At 43.7% G+C, this 16,458-nt stretch overlaps 1 protein-coding gene across 1 annotated transcript in view; it reads left to right on the forward strand.

The window, feature by feature from the left end:
* The window catches only part of LOC147734651 (protein mono-ADP-ribosyltransferase PARP12-like), a 320,390-nt gene that overhangs the window by 238,012 nt on the left and 65,920 nt on the right, over positions 1-16,458 (forward strand). The window contains exon 8 of the mRNA XM_086952947.1: positions 16,356-16,452. Coding sequence (XP_086809073.1) covers positions 16,356-16,452 — 97 coding nt within the window. The remainder of the gene's footprint in view (positions 1-16,355; positions 16,453-16,458) is intronic.

Here is a 16,458-nt window from a genome sequence, read left to right on the forward strand (position 1 = left end):
TGGGTCGCAGAAAAAATTCTGTCGACTCCCACAGGGGTTCAAGAACAGCCCAGGACTATTCTCAGCTAGGGTAACAGAGTTACTACAAATCTATGATGATGAAGCATTGTCTTACGTAGATGATATTTATCTCACAGACGACGACTTGGATACTCACTTGAAAAGAGTGAACACCATTATACTTGGGTTCGCAGCAGAGGGTTACAAATTCAACTTTAAAAAGTCCCGAATTGCCCATCTGACAGTACTATTTTTAGGGTACGAATTATCAAGTGAAGGGAAAAGCCTAGCGGACAACTTCTTAGAGAAGTGCGCTGTACTCCAAGCTCCAAAAACGCTGAAGAATTTACAATCAATACTAGGTTTTCTGAATTTCGGAAGAACTTACATTCTAAATTACGCAGAGAGGGTTAAACCTCTCTACGAACTAATTAAACCTGATTTAAAACAAATCAATTGGACTCAAAAACACACAGAAATTTTGAGATCACTGCAAACAGACATGTTAGCAAAAACAAAATTAGATACACGTGACAACACGATCGATCTTGTAATCCGAGTCATCCCAGGAAGATGCGGATTCACGTACCTAACCTCTAATGAGGGAGAAAAGGTACCAATTTCAATTAAATCTCACTTGTACACACAAGCAGAAAAAACATTCAGTCGCACAGAAAAAACTGTGAACGCAGTGCAAATCGCATTAGCAAATGAAAGAGAACTAGCACACGGCAAACGGATTAATATCCTTACAGCGGAATCCGCCTTCGAAGCGCTATTCAGCCCAGTAAACCTGCCTACAGTGTCACTGGATCCAAAATGGATACAGTGCATAGATTCTCTAGGAGCGGAAGACGTGAAATACTATTTTGCCCCTCAATACGAAGAACTGAATGATTTAGAATATGAAGAAGAATATCCTCTGCCAATCGAAATCCTGCCTCTCCCACAATACGCCTGTATAATCTATACAGATAGCTTTGTACAGCATTTTAATGTAGAGAGCAAATCCTACAATGCAGCATGTGCGATTATTAAAGGTCGTTGGCTGTGCGGTAAATTCAGACCGAAAGTAACAAAAACTGAATCTGTAAGAAACTGTTCGGTTCAGAGAACTGAAATCAGATCTTTAAAGATGGCGCTCGAAAATGCAGAACGCGAATTCCCCACACTTATCGTGTGCGATTCTCATTTTTGCGTCAATTCTTACAACAACAAACTGCAGAGTTGGATCGAAAACGACTACAAAGATGACACAGGTGCCACAATAAAGCATAAATTGCTCTGGAACGAAGTAGCTCTTTTAAGTAAAGAACTACAAAAGACTCACGTGATTCACGCACAGAGTCTTCAACGTGATGGCGTTCACGTTGCAGGGAATTCATTGGCTAATACAGCCACCGCGGAAGCAACTAAACCGGCTTCCGTAGCCACAAAAAAGCGTACAGATAAGTATATAGACGGGGAAACAATGCTGGCAGTAAAAACGACCGTAAAAGGCGACTGTGCAGCACTACCCGTAAACTATCCACTCAATTATGCATACATAATCGATGCAAACTCCGTTCCTTTTGCTCGAATCCCTGGAGTGGGGGATAGAGTAATTCCAAACAGGAGCAGGAGGGGCTTCCTCTTACTGGAAGCACACATGGGGTTGGGTCTGAAACACCAAACAATCAAAGCCTCTCTGACTGAATTACAATCAGAGTACTGGTGGCCAGGAATGAGTATAGATATTCAATGTTTTGCTCAAAATTGTGAAGACTGCAACAGAGATCGCAGTAATGAACAGGCCAGTGTAGTTTCAGGATCCCTTCTAGACAGCATAAGGCGGTCTATCTGCGCAATCAAAGAAGAGAAGCGCGTCCCAGTGTACAACGTTTAAGACGAAATACACTTAAATAATGAGTCCTCCAGCACTCGGCTGACGCCTAGAACTGTTATAAAAGATTAGCGAGTCCATATCGGCACATACGCAATTACCACGTTCCATTCTGACCAGGGTCCTGCTTTCAGCTCTCGAGCCTATAGGGAGGCCATGGATAGCATGGGAATTGGGTTGCGGTATTCTTGTCCGTCATACCCCGGAAGGGAATAGTGTGATAGAAAGAAAAAACCGGGATATAAAGCAATCTATAACAGCGAAGGTATTAGGTTCAGGCGCTGGGTGGGTCAAACATTTAATAAGTGTCCAGACTAGTCTTAACAACATGCCAAGAAATTCTCTAAAAGGTTTCAGCCCATACGAACTATTGTTCGGAATTAGAATGAACGTTCAGGACCTCGATAGTCAGATGTCAGTGGTACAAAAAGAAACAAAGCAGTTTGAAGTAAAAGACTGTTTGGCTGTTTTACAGGAACTGAATGAAACAAGAAAATCATTAAGCAACATAAAGTTAAAGCAACAGCCAAATACCACTGACGAGGCACCACCCGCAACAGCCCCAGCAAGGCCTGTCTGGATTCCAAAGATTGGGGATCTAGTCAGAGAAAAGATCGCGGTTAAGAAGGAATTTGGGCCTTCTTATAGAAAAGCAGTACCTGTCTTAGCTGTCACCGGAACAAGATCAGTTGTGCTACCGCCCCTTGCTGGTAAAAAGGAGAACAGAATCGTGTCCATCGACCTGATAAAACCACAAGCATGTGGCCTATAATCAACAGTAGGCCCAGTGGACTCCCAAGAAACAACAGAATACCCAAACTTGCAACAATCCAAGAGGTTCAAACTGAAAGACTCATCACATTCGATCAGCCTGCAGTGCACAATGAAGGACTATGCAATACAGCCATGGAACTCGTGCCTCTTGAAACACAGATTGAAACAGTTCATCAAGAAACACCAGTCTACAATGATGTGGCATCAGAAAGTGCTACCGAAAGACAGATTGAAAGAACAATCCCATCAATTGACAGAACTGCCTCTGGTTATTTCATCAACTTCGACAACTTCTCTGAAGATTTAAACGACCCCGAAGTGATGCCAGAAACAAAAAAGTCTTTTAAAGAAAAAGCAACGGAACTCTTTCATCAACTAAAGGAAATCTACCTTGTTTCCCCTTGGCTAGAGTTCTGGTTCGGTCTAGGTGTATTTTTCCTCCTGCTTTGGCTCATCATGGTACTGTGTTTGGGAAAATTCATTGAAGGAAAATATATTACAATGGACACAGCAAGTCAGAACATCAACCTAGTCCTGAAACCACACAGATCATCCCACGTGAAGAAAAGAGAACTGTCAACAGTAAATGTCACAGCAATTCCAATACCTGGTGGGGTAGTATGGGAGAAAACAGACTATGAGATCTATGGTCCGGTCGAAATCCTGAAGTATCCTCATCAACTAAAGGTTTCCTTAAGTGACTTTGTGACACCAAGTACATTCTCTGATGATTGGGACTTTAACAGTATTAATGACATGATGTCTGATTTAGTAATGTCAGCTAGATTCACAGATCATGATTATTTACAAGGTTCATCTAGTTATGAGCAGTTATTCTGTTACACCCACTATGGGGATCATTACTTGCATAAATCTGCACAGCCTAGAAATGTTTTTATGTATAATCAATGGGAACATTGTTCTACACCACCTAAAAGCAGTTCTAAAGCATTCTTTGAGAGATTCAAATACTTCTCAGGGTTTAACACAAGTGATGCAGAAACGTTTTATTTCAAACTGTTAGATAAAACAGGAATGAAAACAATGCTGACAAATTCTAAATTGATATATTCAGAAGCATTTTATGACAAAATGATGACATTTGGTTTTGATTATTGGAAAAATAATATTGAAACGAAAACAATTTGGGGTACAAAAGATTGGCAGGTGCAAGGCATAGAAGCACTATTTAGAACCTGCATGATACCAGAACAAATGTTATTTTTAAATGACACTGTACACCAAACATCCTGTCTTGGCCTAGCTAAGAACAAAGAAATGAAAACACCGTCTATACCAAAGCCAATAGCTGAGAATACAACTGCAGATAATGAGCTAGACGTGTCACACATTTTACATTTCAACAGAACACATCCTGATTGGAAAAAGTGGTTAATCTGGCCTACAGACACAAATAACTGTCAAGATAGGTTCCTGAATAAAACACAGGGTTTAAAAATGACCAGATTAGACTCTAGATATTCCCAGAGACAACATCCAGGAATAATAACAACATACAGTGTAGGTAAACTCTGCCTAGAATGGCTAGCTACATCCACACTGGCTGAAATTAAGCAACACTTGTCTTTATTAAAAGATGGTGCTGATTTGCGCGATTTCATTCTTGGACCACGCAAACAGCGTCAAAAGCGTTTCATAGCGACCAGCATCTATGCTGCTTACAACGAGGCTTGGAAAGTAAAGCAAATTGAAACTGCTGAAAAGATACGAGAAATTGATCGTATTAATTTGGAGAAAACACTTTCTGTGGTAGACAATGGGTTAATGACTCTGTCTTCCAGAATATATTCTTTGGACAATATTGTATCATCTGCCTTTGATGTGATAGACAGAGATTTGCTAATGTTACAACATGGCCAGTCTCAATTACGCTCTATTATAGAACTAGGCTGGACGCTGCAAAATCTTCGTTCAGGCTATGTGCCTTGGCGTTTAATCAACACAACGTCATTGTTTTCCATTTTTAACCTTACTGATAAACAGATCAGTTTGGCACAGAAAGGAGCAGACTATACAATCTTGAGCATCGAGAAACTCGAGAGATTACCATTGACAATGTCAGAGAGCCCTGTCATTGAATGGATAATACACGGAATTATCACAATTCCGATTACAACTTTCCGATTTCATAAATGCCTTGAGTACATACCTGCTGGCCAATATGAACAATTGGGTAAGGGATATGTAAAATCCGAATGGAAATTACCATACACTCATTCTTGCTATAGTGACAGCGACAAAAATATATTTCTTAGTGGTGACAACTGTAAACACTCACTAAGCGGTATACTTTTGTGTCAGGGTATTAATTTACACGGAGCATGTGATGGAAATTCAAACAACCTTTCATGCCACCAGCTAGTCACACCTGCAACTCAGATAGAGCCCTTCTTTATGCAACTCGCAAACGGGAGTTACATTCTAAGAACGGATCACAGGTGCTGTGGCCTCGCGCCCGGACTAAGTTATCTAATAGAAGTTACGTCCATGGTCAAATGCTGTATGCAAGCATTGTTCCCGAGCGGGCCTCCAGACATAGTGACTCCCATCTGGCCTCGTCTGAATCTCTATTCTATACGAATTGATACATTAAGCAAAATGAAATCTGTGCTTTTACAGACAACAGTGCCTATAACGTCATCTAAAGAGACGTATGATCTTCTAGTCGCAAGGACGGCTACTGAGGTCCATGACCTTTTATCAACAAATTGCCCCGTGCATTTCGTACAAATACTCGACCAACTCCTTAACATGTCTAGTGCTACAAGCATCCCAGGCATATTTAAGACAGTCTTTACGGGACTGCTAACACCCTTCCAGGCAATTTTGGGAATTTTTCCTAATTTTGTGCACTCCATCTTTGGTGGTATTCCACTATTTTTTGGACTCATCGCAGGGATTCTATTTTTGACCCTCCTGCTACGTTATGGCAAGCCTCGGCTCAGACATAGCTCCCATGGGAATGGAAGAAACAATCCTAGCAATGCGCTACAGGGACAGGATAACTAACGTCCTCGGATTGGCCAGGCTGAGAGATCTAAACATGACCTGGTTCCTTTCATTCAGACCGATATGGCAAAATTGCATTTTACCTGTGCTACGGTGTATGCTTTGCGGCGAGGAATGCGTGTTGGACATCTGTCTTTCACTTCCATCAGCAGTACCAATGGACGTCGATACTTTGCTAAGTCCAATAACGGCTCACGCATTGTGTTGTCCCCAGCGGCTACCAATCCTGATGACGGCATTCGTGGAGACTCCTGTACTACAGCCAAGTGGTAACAGTGGAGCGAGTGACAAAAGCAACATCATCCAGGTACAACGTGCTGTGAGCATTGCTGGTCCTGACTTCGATGACAGCAATCATTCTCACACCTGCCAAGTTACAGCGCTATCTAATTTGGTTGAACTATCACCTGATTTTGTAGACCAATTCTTTGCGAGCCTGTCTGATACGATGTTCTCTCCCATAGAGAAACAATAACTTTGTGAACTTTTGAGAAGCTTTCCGACACACAGCGTTCCAATGAACTCTGAATTCGGCCTTCAGTTTTGATCAACAAAAAAACTGCCAGGAGCTTTGGTAAACTGATTTTTCTTTGAATTGGACAATTTTTCAAATATTGACCCCTTTTCTTTTTTGGCACGAACAATTCTTTGCTTAACGTAAAAACTATTCTTAGAGAACAGAAGCTTCACACTTCTATTTCTAAAAAACACATCTAGAGACATAACAACATAACACCAGCCTCTAGCACACATATTATTACAATGCATTTTTATGTGATGATTTATCTCGCATTTTCTTCTGTCAGAGATACTTCATGTGTAATTCTTTATGCATAATCGTTCATTGATTTCATATGCAATAATTTTTGAATGATTACTATGCTTTAAAAAAACGTACAGTACCTAAATTCCATGTATTACAAGTACGCCTATTTCGAATGCATTTATGTATTTTGGGGTGGGCTATGTTACACAATGTTACACATGCATCTAATTGCTTAGTTTTAGTAATTTTGATGGACATGAATTCGTGGAGTGGGTGTCATGTGCTTATCTAGGTTCCTGATCGATACTGTGACCTTATGCCCCTATTCGGCTATAAAGCCCTTTATTCCCTATATTGGCATAACCGTTCAAGTGCGATTTTCTGTAAAGTCATCTCTGGCCTCACACGAGCAGAGCCACAGAGCCACATTCCAGCATGACTCTCTGCTACTTCCTTTGCGACCAATTAGTGCAATGACAGAGCAGCAGTCACTATCTGATATTCCTAGATAACACTCCGAGTTCTTCAACAAGATAAAAACTTAGCAAACCTGGAAATCCCCGCTTGCTATGTTTTGATTAGTAATAGAACTCTAATGAGCAACTGATAGCTGCCACTTCCTAGTGACATCTTTAATTGACGTCTTATGTCCAGCAAACTTGCGTCAAACCCGGAACCTGTCAGGTATAAATATTACCAACGTTGCCTTAAGCAAGGTGAGCTGTGGTGAGCTGTTGTGAGCTGTTGAGCGAGCGAATCTGTCGCTGCAGCCTGCTATCCCGTGGTGGTGAAGCTACTGATTACCATTATCGCCGCTACAGCGCGAACTGTGGTTCAGTACGCTTGAGGAGCCGTGCAGCCGTCCTCTGCGAAGACATCCAGCCCAGCTGCCCGCGGACGCTGTCACCCCTCCTTCCTCCTGACGCGCTGAGAGAAGCCGCTGCCTTTCTCGTGCAGAGAAATCCAGTCCCGGCGCTTCCGGTTTACCCTCGCGGGTGACTGGGATATCGAGAGAGACCCCTGAAGGAGATACCAATCCTCCATCATTCTATTCAGAGGTATGGTGTTGACTAAACCCTTAGAAGAGAATTCTTGAAACAAACCTTGGCAAAACCAACTTAACTTAAGCTACTTACTTACTCCCCTTCTCACGTGTTAGGCTTAGGTCAGGCACACCGGGGTAGGCTTAGTTAGAAGCACCAGTTGAGTATGTTAGCCTAATGTATATATGACTGTATAAATGTTTTATTACTTTTAAACCATTGTATGGCTAAGAAACCATATCAATGCTTTTACAGTTCTATTTCGCAATTCTTATCTTACTGTACGTACTTTTTATAATAACAGTTATTGCAATTGTGGCAATACATTTCTCTTGTACGAGAAGAAAGACTGTTCAATAAATGTTAACCTTTATTGATACACGCCCGTCTCTCTATTCTCTACATATTGTGAAAGTAAACTGCACCAGACTGACTGAGTGAAATCTATGTCTATTGTTTCACACGACCCTAGAGATCGACTCTTGATCTGAGGAGCAAAGTTGTCATGTTGCACGGTTGTTGGAAAACTGAATCCCTTCTTGTCTGTGCCAAGGAAGCTGATCACTTCCTATGCAGAGAAGAAAGTTTCCAGTGACCTCTGAGCTAGTTGGTAACACAACCCAATTAAGTTTAGCATAGTCAGTGGAGGCCTGGAATATAGCCAGTTCCACGTCGATACTACTGTTTATGTTATTCCAATGCGCAGGGCCTAGTGGGAAACTAGGAACTACACTACACTCTCTTCCACCGCCTTCTTCTTTAACTCCCTTGTCTCTTCTCCTGTGCTGATCTGCTGCTCTCTTCCACCCCACCACCTTCTTTAATTCCCTGTTCTGTTCTCCCATGCTGATCTGCTGCTCTCTTCCACGCTGCCCCCTTCTCCTTCTCCCTGTTCTCTTCTCCCGTGCTGATCCCCTGTTCCCTTCCTCCGCCTCCTTCTCTAACTCCCTGTTCTCTTCTCCTGTGCTGATGTACTGCTCTCTTCCACATACATCCTTCTGTAACCGCACACACACAAACACACACACAACCACACACACAACCACACACACACAACCACACACACACACACAACCACACACACACACACAACCACACACACACACACACACACAACCACACACACACACAACCACACACACACACAACCACACACACACACAACCACACACACACAACCACACACATACAACCACACACATACAACCACACGCATACAACCACACGCATACAACCACACAAACACACAACCACAGACACACAACCACAGACACACAACCACAGACACACAACCACAGACACACAACCACAGACACACAACCACAGACACACAACCACAGACACACAACCACAGACACACAACCACACACACACACAACCACACACACACAACCACACACACACAACCACACACACAACCACACACACAACCACACACACACAACTACACACACACACACAACTACTACACACACACACACAACTACACACACACACAACTACACACACACACAACTACACACACACCCACACACACCAACACACAACCTCACACGCACAACCACACACACACAACCACACACACACAACCACCCACACACACACAACCACACACACAACCACACACACAACCACACACATCTACACACACACAACCACACACACATACAACCACACGCATACAACCACACGCATACAACCACACGCATACAACCACACGCATACAACCACACGCATACAACCACACAAACACACACACAACCACAGACACACAACCACAGACACACAACCACAGACACACAACCACAGACACACAACCACAGACACACAACCACACACACACACAACCACACACACACACAACCACACGCATACAACCACACGCATACAACCACACGCATACAACCACACGCATACAACCACACGCATACAACCACACGCATACAACCACACGCATACAACCACACGCATACAACCACACGCATACAACCACACGCATACAACCACACGACCACAGACACACAACCACAGACACACAACCACAGACACACAACCACAGACACACAACCACAGACACACAACCACAGACACACAACCACAGACACACAACCACAGACACACAACCACAGACACACAACCACAGACACACACAACCACAGACACACACAACCACACACACACACAACCACACACACACACAACCACACACACACACAACCACACACACACACAACCACACACACACACAACCACACACACAACCACACACACACACAACCACACACACACAACTACACACACACACACAACTACACACACACACACAACTACACACACAACTACACACACACACCCACACACAACCACACAACCACACACGCACAACCACCCACACACACACACAACCACACACATCTACACACACACACACACACAACCACACACACATACAACCACACATATACAACCACACATATACAACCACACGCATACAACCACACGCATACAACCACACGCATACAACCACACAAACACACACACAACCACAGACACACAACCACAGACACACAACCACAGACACACAACCACAGACACACAACCACAGACACACAACCACAGACACACAACCACACACACACAACCACACACACACACAACCACACACACACACAACCACACAACCACACACACACACAACCACACACACACACCTACACACACACAACTACACACACACACCTACACACACACAACTATACACACATACACAACTACACACACACACCCACACACACCCACACACAACCACACACACAACCACACAACCACACACACAACCACACAACCACACACATACAACCACACGCATACAACCACACGCATACAACCACACGCATACAACCACACACATACAACCACACGCATACAACCACACACATACAACCACACGCATACAACCACACGCATACAACCACACACATACAACCACACGCATACAACCACACAAACAACCACACGCATACAACCACACAAACACACACACAACCACAGACACACAACCACAGACACACAACCACAGACACACAACCACAGACACACAACCACAGACACACAACCACAGACACACAACCACAGACACACAACCACAGACACACAAGCACAAGCACAGACACACAAGCACAGACACACAAGCACAGACACACAAGCACAGACACACAAGCACAGACACACAAGCACAGACACACACACAACTACACACACACACAACTACACACACACACAACTACACACACACACAACTACACACACACACAACTACACACACACACAACTACACACACACACACACACACACACACCCACGCACAACCACAACCACACACGCACAACCACACACACACAACCACAACCACACACGCACAACCACACACACACAACCACACACGCACAACCACCCACACACATACAACCACACACATCTATCTATCGCCCTCACTCTATCTATCGCCCTCACTCTATCTATCTATCGCCCTCACTCTATCTATGGCACCACCACAGCATCACTCAGGGGCACACCACATCACTATGCTCTACCACAGCATCACTGAATGCCACAACATCACACCACAACATCACTCAGCGCCACCACAGTATCAATCTGTGAAACCATTCAACAACAACTGGTTCAAATATGTTCTCTCAATGTTTCAAGCTTTATTACAAATGTCACAAAAAGATGTTAATATTTCACTTCTGTTCTTGGATTTTCGTCACAATAAAATACACTGAACATAATCTTCACAAAAGTTATTGACAAAAGTTTAAGCTATTGCCATTATAAATTACAATAACTTTTATTTAAGTATTAATTATTTAAAAAAAAATTAAAAGCCATTGTTATTTGTAATATCAATACATCTAAGTCACGTAAATACAAAACATGTTGCATTACAAATGCTATAGGTGTCACATTTGCAAAAGATAAAAGTATTGGCATTGTAAATGACAAAGCTATTCATTTTGCTATTTTCAAAACCAACACATAAATAAAAAATGTGTCATTTACAAGACCAATAGCTCAAACTTTCCTAATGCGAGACCTATTGCATTGCAAATGCTTGTTGTATTTAGTTAACTGTAATGCAGTATTTTGGCGGTACTAACGTTCTGTAGTAGGGGATCTCTGTTATAGTCATAATCTAGTGAATAGTCCCGCCCACATGCCTGGACCTCGGAGCAATCAAAAATAATCTCTTAAAGTGTCGAAAAAATGCAGAACTGCACAGACACTTAAGAGAGAATTGAAGACAGATAATGCAGCCTATCAAACCAGGCTACACTGTCCAGTACTTCACTAGAAATTCCACCAAAAATCCACAAACAGCAAAGTCTGTCCAGATTTCCCTTGTCTCAGCAGCAAAACCCTCTGGAATGATAGAGAGGAAGACCTGGACAGACAAGCCCCATAGGCTGCCATTAGGTGGATCAGAACAGGATACTGTGCCTTTAAGAGAACTTTCCAGAACTTCACAGTATCCCAGAATGCACTGAAGGTCCCTTTTACTGTCATTTCTTTTTGAAGGCATAACACGCCAGACCTATAGCATTTCTTATGAATATCTCTCTCCCCTGGGGAGGAAGGCCGGCGCTTATGACTATAAAAGAGATACCCCTACTACAGAACTGGAGTTACAGGACAGAAACTACTCCTTCTGTAGTAAGGGATCTCTGTGTATAGTCATAATCTAGTGAATAGAATGGCAAGCCCATCCCCACACCAAAGCGGCGGTGGAGAAACGAGAAATAACACCACTATTGTGCGAACAGATTTCGCAGCGAAGCCTGCCCAACCTGAGCGTCTGCCCTGGCATCAGTGTCCAGGCAGTAATGCTTAGCAAAGGTATGGACCGACTTCCAAGTGGCCGCCTTGCAGATTTCTGCTATTGGAACATTACGGAGTAAAGCTTTGCCCCTGGTGGAATGAGCCTTAGGTTTACCCCCTAAGGTCTTATTAGCTTTTTGGTAACACAGTTGTATGCAGGACACAATCCACCTAGAGATGGACTGTTTAGAGGTAGCAAGACCGGTCCTGACTGATCCATAATTGATAAACAATTGGTCTAACCTACGAATATCTTTGGTCTTATCCAGATAAAATTTCAACACCCTCCTAACATCCAGGGAATGTAAAGATCTTTCCGCTGGAGATGAAGGATTCTGAAAAAACGCAGGCAAAGTCATGGTCTGGTTGACATGAAAATCAGCAATAACTTTGGGAAGAAATTTAGGGTGAGTACGCATAACACCCTTAGCAGCATGAAATACAGTATAAGGTTCTTGGCAACACAACGCCTGAATTTCACTCACCCTGCGGGCCGATGTAATGGCCACGAGGAATGCCACCTTCCAGGACAGGTGCTGCTTCGAAGCCTTATGAATAGGTTCAAAAGGCTCCTTCATCAATCTGGACAGCACCACATTCAATTCCCATGAAGGCGAGGAAAGCCGGACAGGAGGGAACACTTTCTTCAAGCCTTCCAAAAAATCTTTGATCACAGGGATCTGGATGAAGGAAGTCTGTGAAGGGCATTTCCTGTAGGCAGTCAATGCGGCAAGATGAACCTTAATGGAATGAACATTAAGGCCAGACTGCGCCAAATGCAGAAGGTAAGGAAGGATGACGTCTTCCTTGCACGTCGTCGGGTCATAGTTCTTGCAGCGGAATGGGATACGCGCGACCTAAAAAATGGTGTTCGAGGCATATGAGCTGCAGATTGAACACTGCATAGATCGCCACCTAGTGTTGGGCCCAGATGTTTTGGTGGAATTTCTAGTTGAAGTACTGGACAGTGTAGCCTGGGTTGATAGGCTGCATTATCTGTCTTTAATTCTCTCTTAAGTGTCTGTGCAGTTCTGCATTTTTTCAACACTTTAAGAGATTATTTTTGATTGCTCCGGGGTCCACGCACATGGGCGGGACTATTCACTAGATTATGACTATAACATAGATACTCCTACTACTGAACTGGAGTTACAGGACAGAAACTACTCCATGCTACTGTTGTGTGCTTTCATGTAACATGTTATCCAGGGGTCGGTGAGTGGAGGCTGTGACGTAGTAAGGTAGGCCAAAGCGAAGCAGGAAAACTGGAGCCTTACCCCTTCGCCTAATTAGGTGGTAACAAAAAAAAACGAGACACGATCTAGCGGCCGTAAAAGTGAAAGTACCGCCGGCCGGCCGTGGGCAGTGAATAATTAGGGGAGGAGAAATGCTGCTGGTGGCAATGAAACAGGGGGCGGGGCAGCAGAACCCTTTGATGTAGCTCACTGCCTGGCGGCCGTGAAAGTGCAAGCAATTAGGGGGGAGGAAAAGTGAGGTCAGCGCACACTGTGGGAGGAAGGCTAATGGCTTTGATGTGGGGAAAATTCTCCCCTATCCATTCCAGCGGAATGGGATACGCGCGACCTAAAAAATGGTGTTCGAGGCATATGAGCTGCAGATTGAACACTGCATAGATCGCCACCTAGTGTTGGGTCCAGATGTTTGCAGTTTGTTGTCCTGAAAAGGTCTTTGGAAACCACGAGATAGGTGACTCTTCCTTAGGACCACATTGCGCATGGGCATCAGCTCCATCCCCGGATTGTTTTTTTCCGCCATCAGGCTCGGATGTGTTTCCTGCGCTCCGGTAAGGAACCGAATTTCTTGCAATCCTCACCCAACGGTATTGTTTCGATTGCGCTCCACATCGACGCGATTCTTCACCACCAAGTCTTCGATTCGGTCATCGACGAAGACCTTTGGGCCTACCTAGGCCTTACTTTCTGGCTCATGGAAAGGACGCCATTCAAAAAGTGTTCTCTGTGGGTCGAAGTTTCCCCACACCGACCTACATGAGATGTGCAACCTTTGCCTCTCACAGGAGCACGAGGCCAAAGACTGTTCTGCTTGTGCCTCCTTCCACTCCAAGAAAACGATTCGGGACCGATGAGCTCGAAGAACAATGGCTCGCTCAACAGCTTCGATCCCGACAACATCTTCGAAGAGGGCGTCGACGTGCCAGAACACCAGCACGCCGAAGAGAGTATCAGCTCCTCAGACGCTGAAGACTCCGACTTCGAGGAAGTCACTCCAGCTCAACGGGTCGTAAGTAAGATCCTCGACCCCAACCCTTCCTCGACACCCTCTAAAAAGGCTTCGGGCACACCCTGATCTTTGGGCCCGGGTGCACACCGAGAGACTGCTTCCAACGCCCCGCCTTCAGGCAGCTCGGGCTCGAGCCAGCCTATCCACGGTGACATCGCTTTTTTTCTCAACAAATTTTATTGGGGTTTGTCTAAACATTCAGAACAACATGGCCCACCGATATACATAAGGCAGCAGAAAACCATTGTCTATACTCAGTGATACAGTTATAAAAAACATCAATAAATCCTATCAACCCACCCATGATTCCTATGCCAATCATTGCAACGTTGTGTATAACAGCCCTTACTGCGTGCCTGAGGGCCTCATGGCCTGACATTATATTGTTGTATGTCTGCATCAAGGAGGGAGTCCACATTGAGGACCAGAGCAAAAACCAGACCCTGTAGTCAGCCCACTGCTGACAACTCTTAGTGTGTTTATGTGGGCACCCTCATGCCCCACATACAACGATTTCCATCCCCATGCAATGATTTTTCTTCCAAGTACCCATTGTGGGTGCTTTACATCTTTTCACAACTTCGCAATATCTCTTTGCCAGGGTTGGCCTAGAAATAGCAGATGCCTTTTGTCATTCCCCGCTTCCTCATGACTAAATTCACCTGAACTCGTACTCTTGATCTATTTGAGGATATACACCTATCTGCACTATTGTTTGTCTGATTGTCGAATTGTTTCATTGGTTTTAATCAATTATTATGCTACCACATGTACCCACCCTATTTTGCTTTTCATTTTTTACCTACAAGTATTCTATGCTCAAAAGTCTGATAATCTCTCCCATGTTACTTGTTTTCCCTACCTCCTGTATTTGTAAAGCGCTCTGATATCTGCAAAGATCTTGTTCGCGCTATATAAAACTTTCAAAATAAATAAATAAATAAAATACTGGTTCCCCCATCCCCTTGTTACTGTGAAGTAGGATCAACTTGGGGTTGAACAGGACCTTCCAGGACAAGACCACTTCCAGGCACTGCACTACACCACACCCCGCCAGAAGCCCGTTAGGGCAATGCAATCCCACACCATATGCAAAACTGTGCCATCAATCACGCCACAGCAAAGGCATACGGCTGAGGCAATAGCACTCATAAGCCACAAGGAGGGCCTGCTTCACAGAACTAACTTGAGGCAAATTCCTAAACTTACTAACATTTACTCATTTTGGTATTCACCGAAGGCACTTACTCATTTTGGTATTCACAGAAGGCACTTATACATTGATGAGAAAGTGCCTTCTGTGAATACCAAAATGAGTAAGTGCCTTCTGTGAATACCAAAATGAGAAAATGGTAGTAAGTTTAGGAATTTGTCTTAAGTTAGTTCTGTGAATCGGGCTCACGATGTTTAGCGAAGCAAGACTTGACTTTTCCACTGAACCACGGTACCCCTAGCACCCAGAGACCCCTAGCGGTGTCAGCGCCGCGCTATATAAATGCTGATTTATCAATTGGTTTAAAAGGTTACTTACCCTGTAAGTATCTGTACGTAGCATATACCTTGATGGTCTTCAGTGGCAACAACCTAAATAAGATGTTTTTGTGTTGCTTATATATTAACTGTTTCTCTCTCACAGAGATGTACTTTTGACTTGATGTCTGTTTCTGACCGAATTCAAATTAATTTTTTCAATTTTTGTTACTCCACCATTTTTAGACATGGTTCAAAGAAACCTTCATTACAAAACTGAACGAGAGGTTTGCAGGAGACCAAAATTTGTTTCTCAAGAGGAAGTAGAAAAAATTAAAACTAAGTAAGT

The sequence above is a fragment of the Lissotriton vulgaris genome, chromosome 1_2, assembly GCF_964263255.1.
Source record: "Lissotriton vulgaris chromosome 1_2, aLisVul1.2, whole genome shotgun sequence".
Taxonomy (NCBI): Eukaryota; Metazoa; Chordata; class Amphibia; order Caudata; family Salamandridae; genus Lissotriton; species Lissotriton vulgaris.